The 18,743-nt window shown below is 39.6% G+C and overlaps 2 protein-coding genes across 4 annotated transcripts in view; one reads left to right on the top strand and one right to left on the bottom strand.

Moving 5' to 3' along the window:
- The window catches only part of hid1b (HID1 domain containing b), a 131,025-nt gene extending 122,758 nt beyond the window's left edge, over positions 1-8,267 (bottom strand). The window contains exons 1-2 of the mRNA XM_073917558.1: positions 8,058-8,267; positions 7,785-7,929 (exon numbers count right to left, since the gene is read on the bottom strand). The gene's annotated coding sequence lies outside the window, so the exon portion shown is untranslated. The remainder of the gene's footprint in view (positions 1-7,784; positions 7,930-8,057) is intronic.
- si:ch211-226h7.3 overlaps positions 1-18,743 on the top strand; it is a 68,133-nt gene that overhangs the window by 26,659 nt on the left and 22,731 nt on the right. Inside the window, exons 19-27 of one of the 3 annotated variants that reach the window (XM_073918926.1) lie at positions 69-449; positions 531-605; positions 1,112-1,237; positions 1,314-1,498; positions 2,299-2,456; positions 2,583-2,828; positions 3,066-3,228; positions 3,443-3,545; positions 4,538-5,228. In XM_073918926.1, coding sequence (XP_073775027.1) covers positions 69-449; positions 531-605; positions 1,112-1,237; positions 1,314-1,498; positions 2,299-2,456; positions 2,583-2,828; positions 3,066-3,228; positions 3,443-3,545; positions 4,538-4,644 — 1,544 coding nt within the window. In that variant the 3' untranslated portion in view covers positions 4,645-5,228. Of the gene's footprint in view, positions 1-68; positions 450-530; positions 606-1,111; positions 1,238-1,313; positions 1,499-2,298; positions 2,457-2,582; positions 2,829-3,065; positions 3,229-3,442; positions 3,546-4,537; positions 5,229-9,190; positions 9,298-9,448; positions 9,510-9,600; positions 9,628-14,570; positions 14,970-15,441; positions 15,832-15,934; positions 16,007-16,092; positions 16,483-16,623; positions 17,017-17,112; positions 17,191-18,743 lie in introns of those variants that run through there. The other 2 variants (XM_073918927.1, XM_073918925.1) reach the window with 2 other exon arrangements.

The raw sequence follows: 18,743 nt of genomic DNA, 5'->3' as shown, positions 1-18,743 counted from the left end.
TTAATGCTCCATCATGAGATTATTAACAGAAAAACTACCATAACTAATAATAAAATTGCTTCCAACAGCTCCCCCTGTTGACCCCTGCAATAACTACTTCATCCTGGATGACCCATGGAGAGCCACCAGCAATCAAAACTCCTCTCAGTTAATGTGTGACAGAGCGGTGAGCTGGAGCGGCTGGTACCGTCTCTTCATTAATGGTCAGAGTGTTCAGATGCCAGACACATGTGTTGATGAGAATAGCTGCGGCACTCATGCTCCACTGTGGCTGAGCGGAGGACATCCAACACTTGAGGATGGAGTGGTCACTAGAGATGTCTGCGGACACTGGAGCAACAACTGCTGCTATTTCCAGTCCAATCCCATTCAAGTCAAAGCCTGTCCTGGAGGTTTTTATGTCTATGAGTTTGTGAGGCCGACCACCTGCAATTTAGCATACTGTGCAGGTACTGGACACACATTTAACTCTGCCTTCTGTTTATGTTAGAGATGATGGCTTTCTGTCTGACATTTATTTGTGTTTCTAGATGTGAGGTTTAACACTAGCTATACAACTGACACACCAGAGACGACCACAACAGAAACTACAACTACAATATCTGGTAATGTAATGTTCTGTATTACAATCTGCAGGATTATTGTTCAGATTAAAGTGCTTTGAGTGTCAGAATTTGTTGCTATTTTTCAAATGATTACATTAGTAATAAAAAAGAGGTGATGTGTGTATGTTTATGGGCTTAGTAGTAACGTTATGTATTGAAAAATAAATGTTAGGGATTGCACTAGATATAGGAAACAGACTGCAAGTTTGTGTTTAATTTTAGGCAAAGATTGTGCTATGAAGCTGATTTGCTAATACTGTTATATGTGAGGTGTTTAGAAGGCATTTAAACGTAGTAAAAGTACAGTAAAAAAACAAGATAGTTTAACTAAATTTTTGTCAAGTATATTTGTATTGCGCTTTTCACAATAAGTTCCAAACAGCTTTACAAAAGTGCTATTTATTACATTAAATATACTAAATATTAAGGTGTGGGTTTTATTTTTGTGGCCCAATGGTCAGCTAGAAAACCTTGTAATAATGAACATTACTAACTTGTCCATCTAGATGACAGAAACCCCTGTTCTGAACTCAACTGCTCCAAAGAGGAAAGATGTGGGATGAAAAATGGTGTTTATGGCTGTTTATGTAACAAAGGCCACCAAAAACAGCGAGCAGCTCAAGACTCCTTTGGTTAGTGTGTGATTCTGCAGTCAAATGTGAAATAAAAGGTGTTTTTGTGTCATTAATGATCATGTTTTTCTCTCAGATTTCAATGAGACCTGTGAGAGCAGCTCTGGCTCCATGTCTGTGTCTCGCTGTCAGCTTTTTGAAGCTGGTTTTTCAGCTGAGCACTTACACCTCAATGACCCCAGCTGCAGAGGAACCGTCCAGAACGGCAGAGTGGAGTTTAACTTCGACAACAATCAACACATCTGCGGCACAAATCTTGTGGTATGATCAACTACCTGTGTGTTAAATCTGATTTCATACTACTGGCCTGCTGAATGCTTGAGTCTGATTGGCTGATGAACATTCTAAATGTGCGTTTACACCAGATACGGATGAAGCATCAAGTGCGGGAGATTTACATGTTAAGTCAAAGCAAAGATGCAATTAGACATCCTGGGGTGCGGTTCGCACAAATGAATCCATGCAAATGACACGAATCGACCAAATGACATGTAATTTATGCAAACCGCTTGAAAAGTTGAAAGATCTGAACTTTGGTAGACATTTGCGCCACATTAACCAATCAGGACCTTGCTCTAATAGGGGTGTGATTACGATGTAGCAACTGCAGTTGGTGTGCTGAAGGGAAATCGGACTTGGGACAACAGGTCATCAAACTGGGACTTCACATTTTAGCTACATTACCACTTCAGATGTTCATTATTTACTAAGACTAAGAATCCACACCATCAAAACAATATTGACAGGAAAAAAAAAACTATTTTTAACAACCCTGCCTATCTGTTTAGTCTCCAGGCAGGTCAATAAAGGTTGTAAAAATTAGCCAAATAACAGAAACCGTACAAACAGACTTGCCTAAAAACTTCTCAAAGTCTTTTAATCAGTAATGTATAGTGGAGAACAACATGCTACCGAACACACTGGCACTTTTGCCCACATTCTCTACCAATAATATATAACACATCATTACTTCACTTGACAACTGCTGTTATTCCTTGAAAAATAAAATCACAATTCAAGCTAAATAATAAATAAAAATATGTCTTATTTGTTGTCTGCAGGCCAACGGCAGCCACTTCATCTACAGTAACTATATTGTGGGGACGCCGGGAACAGAAGGTCTCATCAGCAGAGTGAGAATCCTGAAGCTTTCTTTCAGCTGTGTTTATCCTCAAACACAAACACTTTCCATGAACGTGGAGATCAACCCACTGCAGAGGTGCTACAACACACTCATTCTGCTTTCAGTTTGACTGCTTTTTTAGACAAGTTCACGCATTTTAGTTGTTCAATGTATGTCTTAAGCATAAACTAGTTGTATCTTATGTATCTCTGAATTAAACAGCACCGTGCACAAGGTCCTCCCCTCTGGTGAAGGGGTTTATCAGGTGCGGATGGTCCCGTATGTGGATGAAGAGTTCACTCAGCCCTTCACTGGTAGAGTGGATGCAGAGCTGGACCAGGAGATGCATGTGGAGGTTGGTGTTGAGGGGGTCGACAGCCGCCAGTTTGCCCTGGTGATGGACACGTGTTGGGCTACACCTGAGAATGACCCTGATTACAGTCTCCGCTGGGACCTCATCACTGAAGGGTAAAGACTCCTCTCTTCATTAAACATCAGTGTTAACTCACAACATTTTAAAAATCTACTTTTGAATAAATAATCATCCATGTTACTTTAGGAATCCTCTGAGATTTGTATTTTTTTCAGTGTTTTAGACATTCAACATTCCAGTTTTTGTGAAATGATTAACTGGAAATCACTTCTGAGTTGAATGCGTTTAATGAAATAATTTGGTTTGTTGATTGTGGTTGTTGATCTCGTCAGGTGTCCCAATCCTGAGGACGACACAGTGAAGCTGCTGCAGAACGGCGTCTCCACAAGCAGCCGTTTCTCCTTCAGGATGTTCATCTTCACTGCAAACTCCACTAAGCTTTACCTGCACTGTGCTGTTCACCTTTGCCTTCTGTCCAGTGAACAATGCTCAACGGTGAGTTTAAAAAGTCTTCAGAATCTCCCACTGATGTTTCAGCACTAAACACAGACAGGGAGATATGATGGTGTTGAGGTTTAATGATGAAGGCTGTTAAACATGTTTGTTCTGCCCTCTGCTGGGGATTTTGTGCACTCCTGTTGGTTTTGTGTTTGTTCAGTGATGTTTATCAGGGATTTGCACAGCTGGATTTGACTCTTTTCTCTTCTAGAGCTGTGACTCTGGAGAGCAGCGGAGAGAGCGCAGGGCTCTGGATCTCCATGACAGTGCGTCACTATCTATGGGTCCTCTGGTGTGGTCTGGAGGAAACACAGGTCAGCATTTCATATGTCTGAATGCAGTGTTGGGGAAGCGGTTCTGAAACTAGAGCTGAATAACTGATGAGTAGCTTAAGGTGCTTTCACACTGGCACTTTTGGTCTGCACCCAGGTTTGTTTGATGTCAAAGTATGGTACATTTAGCTAATTTGAACGTGTCTTCTGAACTTCGTGCATCCTTGAACTGTATGTGGTTCGTGCAAACTCTGGTCCGGTTCACTTCTGGTATGAATGCAATCGTAGCAAATAATGGAAGTGAACCACCAACTGTACAACAAACTTCAGCTTTCACAACGTTCATTTGGGTGTGTGTCTGTATCACCTACGTTGGTGACAAGTGGGACTGACCCAGTACAGACAGTGATAATGTCTGCTTGTCTTCACCAAAACCAGCTACTACAGATATCCCGTGCGTGATGTTCTGAATGTTTTTAATGTTTTGCAGCAGATAGATGCAAGTGACTCTGTTTTTGGTTTTGGTAACAATGGTAGAATGGTAGAATGACAGTGATATGCGCACGTCTCCATTTTGGCGATTTTCTGTTGTCGCCGCCACCTAGTAATCGCCGTACACAAAACAGCAGCTACATGACGCAAGTGTCCCGGGGTTCAGAAGCAAAAAAAGACAATGTGAAGACAAACCAGACTAAAAGGTGGCAAGGGGGGGACGATCGAACTTGGGTTTGCTCCAGGCCATTGAACCAAGTGTGAAAGCACCTTAAGCTACTGGTAAACCATCTTTCTATAAAGCAACTATCTGAACTGAGCTTATTACATTGAAGCTATTTTTGCCCCAACAATGACATAAAACAAATAAGGTAATCAGTGTCAATGTTTAAAGTAAAATATTGATAATAGTGCAATACTGTTATATTCTGATGTCAAAGCTTACTGATTTACCACACAGATTTCAGTCTTCTCAAACAGACTCTAGACGTTTGATTTAGTGGTAAATAAGTTCATCTTATCATTCTATTCTCTGTTCACAGATGTTCAGTTTCTCCCAGACCAAGTGACGGTTTCTGAGGCTTCTTGTCTGTGTGCTTCTCTGGTGCTGTTATTCATTCCTCTGATGAGTGTCTTGACCCTGTCCTAGTTTACTGACACAGAAAGTGCAACATTTAGGTACATTTAGTAGATGTGGAACTGGCTGTGATATTTCTGAATTTCATAAATATTGTTTTATGAGGCACAGAAATTTACTTGACAATATTTTACACTGATTTTATACATTATTCATTCATTCATTTTCTTGTCGGCTCAGTCCCTTTATTAATCTGGGGTCACCACAGCGGAATGAACCGCTAACTTATCCAGCAAGTTTTTACGCAGCGGATGCCCTTCCAGCCGCAACCCATCTCTGGGAAACATCCACAGACACACACACTCATACACTACGGACAATTTAGCCTACTCAATTCACCTGTACCGCAAGTCTTGTGGACTGTGGGGGAAACCGGAGCACCCGGAGGAAACACACGTGAACGCAAGGAGAACATGCAAACTCCACACAGAAACGCCAACTGAGCCGAGGATCGAACCAGCGACCTTCTTGCTGTGAGGCGACAGCACTACCTACTGCGCCACTGCCTCGCCTATTTGACACATTATGTGATTTTGAATTTATTTATTAGGATGTACTATAGTAAAAATAAATAATAAAAACATGCCAAAACATTATTATTGTTGGTCTGTTGTTCTGTGTCATGATTTTCATTATCTTTAAGTTTGACAAAATGTAATTAGCTAAGATAGATTGTTTTGTAAAAACATTATGTTAATTGATTCAGGCAATTAATATACGTGCATAAAGATTCAAAAGGTGAATGAGGAAAAATAAATCAGTTCCATGATTAAAGTGACGTTCAGTTTTGCCATTTTTCTTTTGCAACATTTTCACTCAGTAAACGTTGTTTGGACTTTAGTTGACAACACTTTACAGTACAGTTTTAACTTTGCTGTTTTAATGTAGTATAAAAGACAAGATTCAAGATTTAACCAATGTGAAACCATAAAAGTGGCATTTCTCTTCTGTGTTTCCTTTAGCTCTAATACTTTTAATTGTCTGATTATTGCAATTGTCTCAATAACAAACTTTGTAAAAAAAAACAAACAAACAAAAAAAAAAAAAACGGTCCATGTGCAGTAGAAATGGAAAGTACATTGGCTGTAAACCTGTGATCATCTGTACAGAAAAAGCGTCCTCCTAAATGACAGATGTATGCAAAGAAACACCTTAAGATCACATTACAAATATTTCAAATAAACCTGAAGCATATACTTTTTGTTCCAGGATTAGTCCACACACACTAGAATGCTCTAGTGTCTAGAATTTCTCTAGCCAGATATGTTTTATTACGTTTACATTTTCTTCACATTACATTTTTCTCACATACAGACTTACATTTTGGTTATACCAAATATATACTCAAATTAAAGAACAAGTACTTGAGGAAGTTTTAACTCCAGTAAAAGTAAAATCTTAAAAGTTACTCGAGTAAGAGTAAATAAGAATCTGGAAAGCAGGAAAACACATGGACATGTCATATCATGTTGAAATTAAAGTAAGTTGCTCCATTAAATGACCATTAATAGGGTTCAAATATTCCCAGAGGCCCGCAGCTCTGCACAGTTTTGCTCCAACTCTAATCAAACACACCTGATTGAACTAATCAAGGGCTGTTTCTCAATTCCAAGAACACAGAGAACGGACTTGTGTTCTTGTGGAGACTGGTCTTGCCAGGTGTCCTCGGAAGAACGAACTCAGGAGTCTGCGAGGGCAGAGAACGCTTCCTCTGAGCAATGAGATGCTGCGTTCTTCCTGATGGTCACAAGACCTTCACACGTTTTAAATGGTAAATTATTTAAACAGTGCAGCATTCATACAACGATTTATAGTTTTTCCCCTTTTCAAAATATATACTGTGCATAAAAACATAAATATACTCTGCACAATATAAATAAAACTGATTTTAATACAAATTTCAGCAAACAAAACATTCTAAATGTGTTTATTCCTTTATTAAGATGTCCATGGTAATGTTTACTTTCACCGTTTCATTTAGGGAAACTCCTGAGGTAAATAAATGATATCTCTGAACTTAATAATAAATCTTGGAATAAATCTAAATAAAATGCTGCGCGTCCCACCACCAGTCGCAATGACTTCTGGGACTTCCAGAGCGAGTTCGGTGATCAAGTCTGCATCAGTGCGTCCTCGATATCAGAACACATCCGGGAAGTTACACGTGTCCTCCGTACTTGCGGTCTTGAGTATTGGAACTGAACTTAGGCAGCTGATGATGACGTTACACGAGGACGCAAGACCGCTGAAGAACGCACATTGAGAAACAGCCAAGGTGTTCAAGAATACTAGGCTGCATCCAAAATTGCATACTTCCATATAGTATACTAAAAGCAGTATGCAAGCCGAGTAGTGTATCTGAATTTATAGTATATATATATATATATATATATATATATATATATATATATATATATATATATATATATATATATATATATATATATATATTATTACAGGTCATGACGGATATTTCTCAAAGAGGGAATAACAAACATCTTTGTGTGTGGGAGCTCGAGTCAGGCACGTGCACACATGGCTCAACCTGTGCAGTGCACATTTAGTTGTAGCACTCTCTTCACTGGACACAAGAAGAGGGCTCTGGGTTCCCAAAATAACTGTATAAACTTGCAATTAGACAAATGACAAAAAATGAAATTTAGTAAAACAGATCATTTAATTCGCCTTTAAGCCAGTTGTAATATATTGTTTAACTGAACATATGTGGAAAAAAAAAATAAAATGGAATAAAAATAAAATAAATAGCAAAATAACTCCCAGTAGTTATAAATGAGTATAAACAAAATAGCTTTGCATTAAGTCCTGAAACAATAATAAAAGTTCTCCTTACAACAGAAATAACCAAGAACCATTTAATTGCACTTATAAAAGTGCTAAATGTTCACCAATAAAGACCTTAATACTGAACAGTCACAGGCAAATGGTTAATTCCCTATATTCAATATCACACAGCATTCAATTAAGAGTATTGTTGTTCACTGGGCCCAGACTCAATATGGGTGTAGAAAAAAAGGGAAAATGTAAATAAACAAAACAAACACCCCCTCGTTGCAGGCCTGGACGATGCTTGGGAGCGTTGTGGCACAAATCAAATGCCCCTTCAATCTGATGAGTAAATACAGTGTACTCACAAATCAAACCGATCCTTCTGCTTGATCCAGCTGACCCAGGCGACGCCGACGACTCGAGCAGATGACACAACAGGTGCAAACTCGTCCAGCGCAGTCAGCAGGAACAACGATTGTCTTGAGACCAACGATTTTTAGATGATAGGATCTAGCATATATAATATATAATATATGCTATAATAACCACTTTATTTAAAACGGAAAAAATACATAAAATCCTTAAAATAAAACAAAATAAAATCCAGTATTTAACACTTAGAGTAATGTTTAATTTACCTGGGTTACATAGTCTTGGATAAAAAGTGCCCTTCCAAAATGATCAAAAGTGCCCCCACGACACATACCGCCCTTCAGTAGGCGCTCGACAACACCGCTGATCAGAACGCGCGACAACCCCCACCCCCCGCTCTTCAAATAAATGTATCCTGCACATGCCCTTTGGACAGTCTCTGCACGGGCCTGGCTCGAGTGCCCAGCAAGCGCACCGTTGTGATCGATGGCTCTCGCTTGTTTATTAATGCCTGTGGCAGCGGTGACGTAATTTTGACAGTCGAGTGACGCTTTTTGATTCGTACTTGTAATCAGGTCTTTGTGTCTGTGGTGAAACTGTATTTCGTGTTTGTAAAGTACACCCATCGTCAATTTATCAGTAATATACACACAGACAGAGGATATGTTGTATCTGTGTCTGTTCTAATCTCAGATGTTGGAATTTCACCTTCGTAAAATTACGAGTACGTTCTGGTTTCCTGTACAATTTTATAATTACAAATGCATGAATTTTGTTTACCCACGAAATATTTATGACAGCGATTTTATTCCATATTACTATGCACAAATTTTGTGTATGCAATTAATCTTAATAAACTCTAAATCTAACGCAGCGTTCCATAAACAGTCAGAGGTGGGAAATTCAGCACAGAAATGTCCCATTTCCGACCTCATGCATTCCAGTTTATGGCGCATCACAGTCACGTTTTCACAACAAGCGGCGTTATAGATGGTATTTCCAAGTAGGAAGTAAACTTCCAATTCTGAGTTGTCTGGAATGCAGCATAAGACTTCTGGTAAACTAAAACAAATCAAACTGGCTCTTCACCATTCCATACACATCTCTGTGAGAGAACATTCTTCTAAATGACAGGGATATCGATACTATCAATCAACAAATAAAATTAATAATAATAATAATAAAAGATTTTATCTGCATAGCACTTTTCCTACACACATGCAACTCAAATCGACTAGTTGCCATTTCATTGCATCTGTTCAAGCACAAGTGAAAAAATATCAGCGTGAGAGCTGCCAGATACAATAACACAATCTACTTAAGTTACCAACATTCTGATCACAGATGAAATATGAATAACTGGTTTACTGCATTGTTTCAAAAGTACTTCTGGTTCCAGTAAAGGTCCTCCCACAGGTACTAACAAAGGTACGATGATCGTGAGGTTTGCAGATTATCAACATCTCTGTGTCAAGCTGCTGAAGAGAGAATCTGCTCTAGTCTAAGGTAAAGCCACTTCTCTTATTCCTACACTTTAAAGACTTTACTGTTCATCGGTGAACATACTAACTTAAATTGTTCTTGCAAATAATAAACAAAAATATAACAAAAGCAATGTAAAACAATATTTCACCTGATAGTATGTGTGTGTGTGCAGGTGTCATTCATCACTATGAGGTTTTTCATCTCACTGTGTGTGTCGCTGCTCCTGATTCATGGTGAGGCTTTTATATAGTGAGGCCTTTTTAATCTGATTTAATTTTTTCTTTATACTTTTAAGTAATTCTGCTTATGTTGGTTAATTCACAGGTGAAATAAGCAGCGGTCAAACAACAGGTACAACAACTTTTCCACTTTCACTTCTTCCTTGCCCTTTCCTCTGCTTTATATAAAGTAGTAGAAATTCAGGAATTGATGGAGTACTTTATGTAATAAACACTGGTTAATATCAGGTCGATATACTTTAAGGCTGCACATCTGATCAAAATTATTACCTCTAATGGCCCGTTTCCACTGACTGGTACAGTACGGTACGCTATTGATCACCTTTATCAGGTTTGCGTTTCCACTGCCTAAAGGGTACCAAGGGTGGTGTACGACAGAAAGTTTCAGTCGACGTCAATCTCGCTCGAATAAATGTCAACAGTAAAGCCGTACAGGTCGTTCACATATCATAAGAGAAGCACTTCTCACAAAACAGACGCTTTACACACATAAATACTTGTTTATAAATGTTTATTACTAACTTTTCTATGAACAGGATTTGATTATAACTGCAGATCAATGATTATATGAACACATACAAAGCCTTACAGTCTCTGATATGTTACCAATGACAGAAAAACTACACACAGCAGACATTTAGTCCTTATTTGAGTTCAAAAACAACACGAAACATAGCGCACAGTCAGAGAAAACCTCTCATCTGTGTCTGTAATCTTCAGCAGCACATGTAAACTCTGTTAGAGAGTCATTCTGACCTTCCCAGCTCATAATAGTCCAAAAAGCGCTGATAAACATGGCAGTTTGTTCATGGTAGTTTGTTCATGGTAGTTTGTTCATGGTAGTTTGTTCATGGCAGTTTGTTTGTCATTTGTTCATGGTAGTTTGTTCATGGCAGTTTGTTCATGGTGTTCAGGTTTCTGAAACATTTTGCTTGTTTGTTTTGTCCGGCTTCTCCTTCTCTTTGTCTGTTTCTGAAAGGATCGGGTGTTGAAAACACTTCTATAATCATGTGCACGTTATTAATATTAGCTCAAGAATTTCTTTATTTTAAATATAGACGCGATCGCGAGCTCTCTGGAGAAAGTGAAAGCGCTCGCACTTTTAGACGGGCTCGTAAAACAACAACAGGACAGGGCAGTTTTTATTCTTCTTGGCTTTGTGGTTGTTCATCAAGATGTTGTTTGAGCTCAGGCCGTCCGTGGCTCGTTATTATGTATATATTATTAAGGTTTAATATCTCGGATGTGTTTGTTAAAATGGTGGTTTCTTTGTTTTCTTTCGCTTGCTTCTGTGAGTGACGTTTCTCTGTAAACCAATAGCATTCAGCCTTTTAGTATTCTTTAACCTGCTTGGCATCCTTTGCAAAGGGTGACCAAAAAGTGGTATTGTACGATTTACTTTTAGGTACCTTTTGATAGTGGAAATGGCCATAAAAGCGTACCGAACCGAACAGTACCACTTAGTGGAAACGGGCCATAAGTAGGCCCTCCCGGAATCTGCATGCGCAGAATTCTGCAGATTTCCACAGATTTTTAGTCCATCATTAATTTTGTTGTTTTACTTGAGTAAATGTGTGTAAATCTATATTTATTCACTTTTTAAAATTAATTTTAGTAATGGTATTGACTAATATGAAAATGTTCATCTGATTTATGTACACTGCAGTTTGTACAGTAATATTTTCTGTCTTTTACTAGATATATTATATGACAAACTTGCTTTATTTACCAAATCTAATTGGATTTGCATTTTAAACATTAAATGAAAGTCAAAAATATATAATTTTTTATTTAATATTTTAAGGTTTAAGTTATGATACTCCCAAAATAATTCCACAGAAATACGCAGACTTTTCCAAAAATATCAGCAGAAATAGCAAAAAACGTCCACAGATTCCGTCTGGCCCTAGCCTTAAGGGATAGTTCACTCAAAAATTTAAATTCTGTCATCATTTACTCATCCTTTACTTTTAAACTTGTTTTGTACCTTTCTTCTGTTGAAAACAAAATAAAATAATATTGGCATGGGTTTCCTCCGGGTGCTCCGGTTTCTCCCACAGTCCAAACACATGCACTATAGGGGAATTGATTTACTAAATTGTAGTGGATGACAGTGTGTAGAGTGTGTGTGTGTGTGTGTGTGTGTGTGTCTGTGTGAATGTGTGTATGGGTGTTTCCCAGTACTGGGTTGCATCTGGAAGGGCATCCACTGCAAAAAACAAACATTGGTATGTAGAAAAGTTGGTGGTTCATTCTGCTGTGGCGACCTCTGAAAATAGAGATGAAGCTGAATGAAAGTGAATGAATGAATGACCTAGGAAGCCAGTTGACATTGACTTCCATTGTGGTTTTGTCGATCTCAATTTTCAGTACTTTGAATGTTCAAATGGTTATGCATGTTGGCCTTATTAGCAGCAGAAGCATTGCTGCAATATAAACCAAAGAATTTAAAATAAAGCATAATGCTTTTTTTGTAGTTTTAAAATGTATATATAATGACTGGTACTTACTGTTAGTAAATAACTGCACTTTTTACTGAAGACTTTAAAGCAGGGGTGGGCGAACTCAGTCCTGGAGGGCCGGTGTCCTGCATAGTTTAGCTCCAACACTAATCAAACACACCTGAACAAGCTAATCAGTGTCTTCAAGATCACTAGAAATCTATAAGCAGGTGTGTTTGATTAGAGTTGGAGCTAAACTATGCAGGACAACGGCATTCCAGGACCGAGTTTGCCCACCCCTGCTTTAAAGACATAAGATATGCAAGACATGTTCTGTCTGAAACCTGAAGAATGCAGAAGTATAAATGCGTGTGAACATTGAGTTAATTTCACAACCTGTGAAGTGGGCGGAGTCACAGATGGCGTGATCTATGATTGACAGCAGTAATGATCTATGATTGACAGCGGTAACACTTGCTTTACAGACAAAAAAAGACCAGAAATAATGATAGTAGACGGGCAGAAAATGACATTGTTATTTACAGTAGCATGCAGTGTATGCAACAATGCTTTCAAATCAACATAAAACATGGTTTTAAAGGCAATTTTTTTCACTTAATAAATATTTACATTGGAAAGTTTACCCAAAGCTGCACATTCTGCTCAATTACTCATTCTAAGCCTGTGAGTTTTCTTCTGTTAAACACACAAATAAATACTCTATAACGAATGCTGGAAACTGCCAGCCTTTGAGTTCAGTTGTATTTGTTTTTACTATGTATGTCAGTGGTTCCCAGTTTCCAACATCCCCCAATACATCCCCCAACCTTCTCTAACTTATACTCCTCACAATTACTGCACTGTTTAACATTTGCATATTTAAAAATTGCACATATTTATTGCACTACATTGCACTGATTCACTTATTTGAACAGTACATACCCACTGCACATGGACATTTGTATTTATGTACACACCCACTGCGCATATACATTTGTAACTATGGTTATCTATCTGCACAATTCTGATTATTAATAGCAACATGTACATATATTCATATATTGTAAATCCAACCCAAGCTCATTCTGGAAATGTAGCCCCACGGACGTTTCTGGAGACCGCGATTTACGTGGCCGGAGGTATGTAAAGGCCGCGTTTGTTTTTTTTCGAGCGAACGCCGCGGGGCGGTGTGGCGCCGATCCGCCCCTACTCTTCGCGCTCGCCGGCCGACGGCTCACCTCCAAGTGGAGGGCTTTCCCGACGCTATCAGTTTGTCCGCCTAGCTCACAGCGTTGCGTCGGCGGAGCGGAGGCCCCGGACGAGGAGGAGGAGGAGCCGGGGCCGGCCATGGTGGACGACGACCGGGATCGAGTCCGGGGAACAGCAGGTTCCGGAAATCAGGTGAGACGTAAAACGGAATCCGAAAAATAAGGGCGAGAACGTGGCGGGATCTGAAAACGCGGTCGAAATCGAAGACGAGGGCTTTTGCTTTTTTTTTTTTTCCCGATCCGGCGGCTTTTCACGCGAGAACGGCGCGGGCGCGAACGCCGTGCGCTCCTGAGAGGCGCCCGCCCGAGACACGAAAAAGCGCGCACAGCTGCCTCTCGCGGATCCGCGAAAACAAAAAAACGCTCAAATACGTACCTCCCGGGACGTAAATCGCGGTTCGCAGAAACGTCCGCGGGGCTACGTTTCCACAATGAGCCCGGGTTGTGTAAACCTGTTCATAGCCAATACAACCTGTATATAATGTTGATAGTACATCCATCTGTAAATATCACCATAGTTTTTCTATAACTGCACTTTATAACTGATACCTGTATCCTGCACTTGCTGCTGTTGCACTGCTGGTTAGACCTAACTGCATTTCGTTGCATTGTACTTGTACATGTGTAATGATGTAACCCACTCGCTCTCTGCATGCTTGCTGGCCTCTAGCACCACCGCTGCTACTCTGCGTTGTGTTGTATTGGTTGTGGGGTGGTAAACAGGAGATGCAGGCAAAGAGAGGTTCGCGATCGTGACTCGACCATTTATTTGTCAGAAGGGCACCTATCAGTGTTGATAACACAAACTGAGGAAATTACAGCGCACTGCGCATTTATCAACACTACGGTATTCCAAGAGGCTCAAACAACACAAAAAACGTCAAAATACCTAAATGAAACAGTGTCACAGCGATATCTTGTGGACAAAACAAACACTGCGCTACAATGACGATAAAGTTGAATCTAATAATCTAATCTAATCTAATCTAACAATGTCTTATTTACGATGGCTGAGAGAGCTTAACCCGCGCTGCAATTTAAGAAAGCACATGCAATTACAAAAAACACCAGCAAATAAAGAAACAATCTTCATCAATTTGACAGCAAACAACTGAAGAAACTCACAGCAAATTGGTCACAACACTTGCAAATATGCACGTAACACAACGGAAATGTTTTTAGGGGATCCAAAAACATGACGGACCCTGCTGAGATATGGAAGTGTTGTCATTTATGGATACAGTATTTGCAACTTATTACTTTACACCACTGCAGACTGTACAGTACATCACACTCTATCATACAGAGGTGTTTAACATCTACCTTTTTTCTCTTGATTGTCTCAGTGCATACTACTTCCAGCTTTGATCCATGTCATCAATATAACACTCTGGATGAATACTGGCGAAACATAAGAATAAGACACTACCTTGACCATGATGACACCATGGTTGAATGGAACGGCTGGTATCGGCTGTATCTGACTGGACAAAGTGCCCAGATGTCTGAGTGGTGTATGAGTTCAATGGGCTGTGGTGGTTACACTGGACTGTATCTCAACGGTTCTCATCCAACACTTGAGGATGGAGTGGTAACCCGTGATGTTGTGGGAAGGAATATGTGGTCCAATCAGTGTGGAAAATACAGATCCTCATCCATCCGAGTCAAAGCCTGTCCAGGAGATTATTACGTCTATGAACTCGTCAAGCCAGATCTGTCGATCCCCAAACCTTCATACTGTGCAGGTGCACTTCTCAACTTTCAAAACTTTTGATGAATGATTTTTTATTAAGCTGATTATAGGAATATTTAAGCTGCTGTCTGTAAACCATTAATAATTCAGCAGAGGTCCCCACAGACCTATACAGCATTTACTTAACGCTCACAATTTTAAACCTTTTAACAGTTTATGCACACTGTCTGTATATGACCATGCTGAATTATCATCACACAGTGCTTTTGGATTTAAAATGAATTGTTTACCTTAACATGCTTGATGATGGAGAGCACTTACTGTAATTTATTTTATCGAGAGATGTTACTTCATTTTATTAGGCTTTGATGTGAATTTGCAAACTTATACTTGCCCCCTTTTGCCACCACTGATTACAATTTAACTACTCAACATAATAAAAAATACACATTATTGTGTTTTGAGTCTACTGTCGTCCATGTGTGTACAGTATTTAATCATTACTTTTTAAAACTCCATGACAGTTGTTATCCCAAGCATCAGTAGTGACCCCTGCTACAACTATGAGTCTCTGGATCGCCCCTGGAGAGCCAACAATGAAAGTGGAGATTCCCTGTGTGATGATTCTTTCACCTGGAGGGGCTGGTACAGGCTTTTCTACTTTGGAATGGACATCCGGATGCCAGAGACCTGTACTACTGGATTAAACTGTAACACATACACAAATCTGGTACTCGATGGTCCTCACCCTCAGATAGAGGATGGTGTGGTGACCAGAGAGGTCTGTGGTAGTTCTTACTGGAGCGGCTGCTGTGATAGCAAGTCAATCCCCATCAGAGTGAAAGCGTGTCCAGGAAATTATTATGTCTATGAACTTGTGCGTCCACAAATGGGGTGTTCAGGATACTGCATAGGTACTGTTCTTTCTTCCACAAGTCCTTCAAGCATTTATAATGATTTTAGTAATGATTATATATTAACAGTAACAATTATTTGTTAATTTTTTTATTAAATCAGATGTCAGCACTATTTCACAGGTGGTTTCCACTGCAAGTCCTGATATAATACCTGGATCTACTATCACCTCCAGTAAGTAGTGTACACACACACACACACACACACAATTATGTAAATAAAAGCCCCAGGTTTGATCTGATGATCTCTCACTAACACAGATTATGACCCGTGCAATAACTACAACACGCTTGACAACGACTGGAGGAGCACATATACTTACTGGCCTGTGTATAACGATGTAAATGGATATGATAACAATTATGAATGGGACGGCTGGTACAGACTCTTCATGAATGGATTGAGTGCTCAGATGCCGGACTGGTGTGCCTCTTATATGACATGTGGAGGTGTTACTGCTCTGTGGCTTCATGGATCTCATCCTCGACTAGAAGATGGAGTTGTTACTCGTGAAGTTTACGGCTCCCGTGATAATCTGTGCAGTCGCTACAGATCCAACCCAATCCAAGTCAAAGCTTGTCCTGGATATTATTATGTGTACAAGTTTACCAGGCCTCCTATTTCAATCCAAGCTCCAAGATACTGTGCAGGTATATTTTTCTTTACGCAGTGTCTGACATACTTTGTCAGAGTATTGTTTGGACTATACAGACCTTATAAACTTTATCCATTATTTTTATTTACAAATGCAATCTTCAGTATTTCCTGCTTGTTTTCTTTTTCTATAATAGTGTCTTTCACCACCCCAAGTGTCGACCCCTGCTACAACTATACCAGTCTGGATGAACCTTGGAGATCCACTGATAACCCTGCTAACTACTATGGCAATCATTTTGATTGGAGTGTAGCATGGAATGGCTGGTACAGGCTGTTCTACAACAGTCAGAGTGCTCAGATGCCAGATTCATGTGTAAATGAAGGCATGTGTGGCACTTATTATCCACTGTGGCTCAATGGATCTCACCCAGAGCTGGAAGATGGAGTGGTCCTCCGTCAGGTCTGTGTTTCTGCATGGAATGGCTGCTGTACTTTCACATCCCACCCTATAAGAGTCAAAGCCTGTCCTGGAGATTATTATGTGTATGAGTTTGTACAGCCAAGAACTCACTCAGCTTACTGTGTTGGTGAGTATTTATTCATGTGCACTTCAGTCTTGTATTTTTCTGGATTTTGTTTGAAAATATCTTATAATGACATAAAATTGTTCTTTAAACCAAAAGCTACAAACCAGTCCAGCACAGCAGTGACAACAACCCAGCCAATCACATCTGAAGAGTTCATTAATCCACCAACCACTGGTAAATCTTTCTTTCTTATTACATAATGGTGTAGAATATGGATTGCTACAATACTCCAAATAATAGTTGTTATGACCTCCATGGTTCAGTATACATATGGAAAGTTTTTTTTTTTTTTGTGGTTTTGCCTTTAAATTATTCTTTCATTCATTTTCTTGTCGGCTTAATCCTTTTATTAATCCGGGGTCACCACAGCGGAATGAACCGCCAACTTATCAAGCAAGTTTTTACGCAGCAGATGCCCTTCCAGCCGCAACCCATCTCTGGGAAACATCCACACACACACACTAGCCTACCCAATTCACCTGTACCGCATGTCTTTGGACTGTGGGGGAAACCAGAGCACCCGGAGGAAACCCACACGAAGGCAGGGAGAACATGCAAACTCCACACAGAAACACCAACTGAGACGAGGTTCGAACCAGCGACCTTCTTGGTGTGAGGCGACAGCACTACCTACTGTGCCACTGCCTCGCTCGCCTTTAAATTAAACAATTTTATTTTGCATTTTGCCCAATCCTTTAAAGAGTCTCTGAACTGGCTCTGTGGATGCTAGACTTACCTGAGTAAATGTCTCATTAATGAGCACTAAAGTAGGGAGACACTTTCACACGAAAATGAAAGTGACGTGAGCTGCATGCCAGAGCATGAGCACACATTCAAGTCACGTGGGAGAGCTGAGTAGTGTTCATATCTAAACATCTGAATGAAAGTTACTCCACACAAATTGAGTTTAGCTTCTCAATAAGACTCATTTATGACCAGTAATTATGTCCACCTGTCCAAGTATTAAATCAGTTAAGCCTAAAAACATAAACACTCAGGAAATTGTGCTGCTTTTAACCTTCTCATTGTGCTGCGTCTTAAAGTAAAAACATCTCATTCCTGCTGTGTTTGTTTTTAAAATGAAACAAACCACAACCAAAGTCCCTTTAAGGCAAGTTATTTCACTCGGCGGCCATCTTTAAAACGCCTCTCAGGAAGTATGCAACATCAAATTGGAAACATCAAGTTCTCCAAAACTGCTTGCCAAGCTTATGATTACATAACATATTTGGAATCACCAATAGGTTTAAACAACAACTTTCCCTTTAGTTTCATTTCTTAAAGTCCAAAGTGTGCAGAAACTCACCTCTGGTTCAAGCCCCTCCCCTGGATTATAGTCAGTCTGTAGCAATAGATGATTGGCTCCCGTACTAGAAGGCGGGCTTTATTTGCCATAAAGCAATCAGTAGTTGGCTCCTGTACTTATAGGCGGGGCTTTATTGACCATATTGACTGTTACACTTTTCCCCATTTAAGAAGATATGAGTGACATGTCTTGTGTATTCAAGAGTCTTTGCCACAAAATATAATAAAATCACAAACTCCGCTCTTGACTCAATAGTCACATAGCTCAAAAATTCTTAACCTTTAATTTATACAGTGAAGATTATATGCAGTTTGCAGTGTGATATTGGATTAAATTTTTAAGCTTATGTCTCTATTAGATACCTGAAAATCCTGAAAAGCACTGCTCATTTTAGAATAAACTTTTTCATTATCATTATTAT

The sequence above is a fragment of the Danio rerio genome, chromosome 12 (genome assembly GCF_049306965.1).
Source record: "Danio rerio strain Tuebingen ecotype United States chromosome 12, GRCz12tu, whole genome shotgun sequence".
NCBI lineage: Eukaryota > Metazoa > Chordata > Actinopteri > Cypriniformes > Danionidae > Danio > Danio rerio.
The sequence above is the reverse complement of the archived record's forward strand: the minus strand, read 5'-3'. Positions and strand labels throughout refer to the sequence as shown.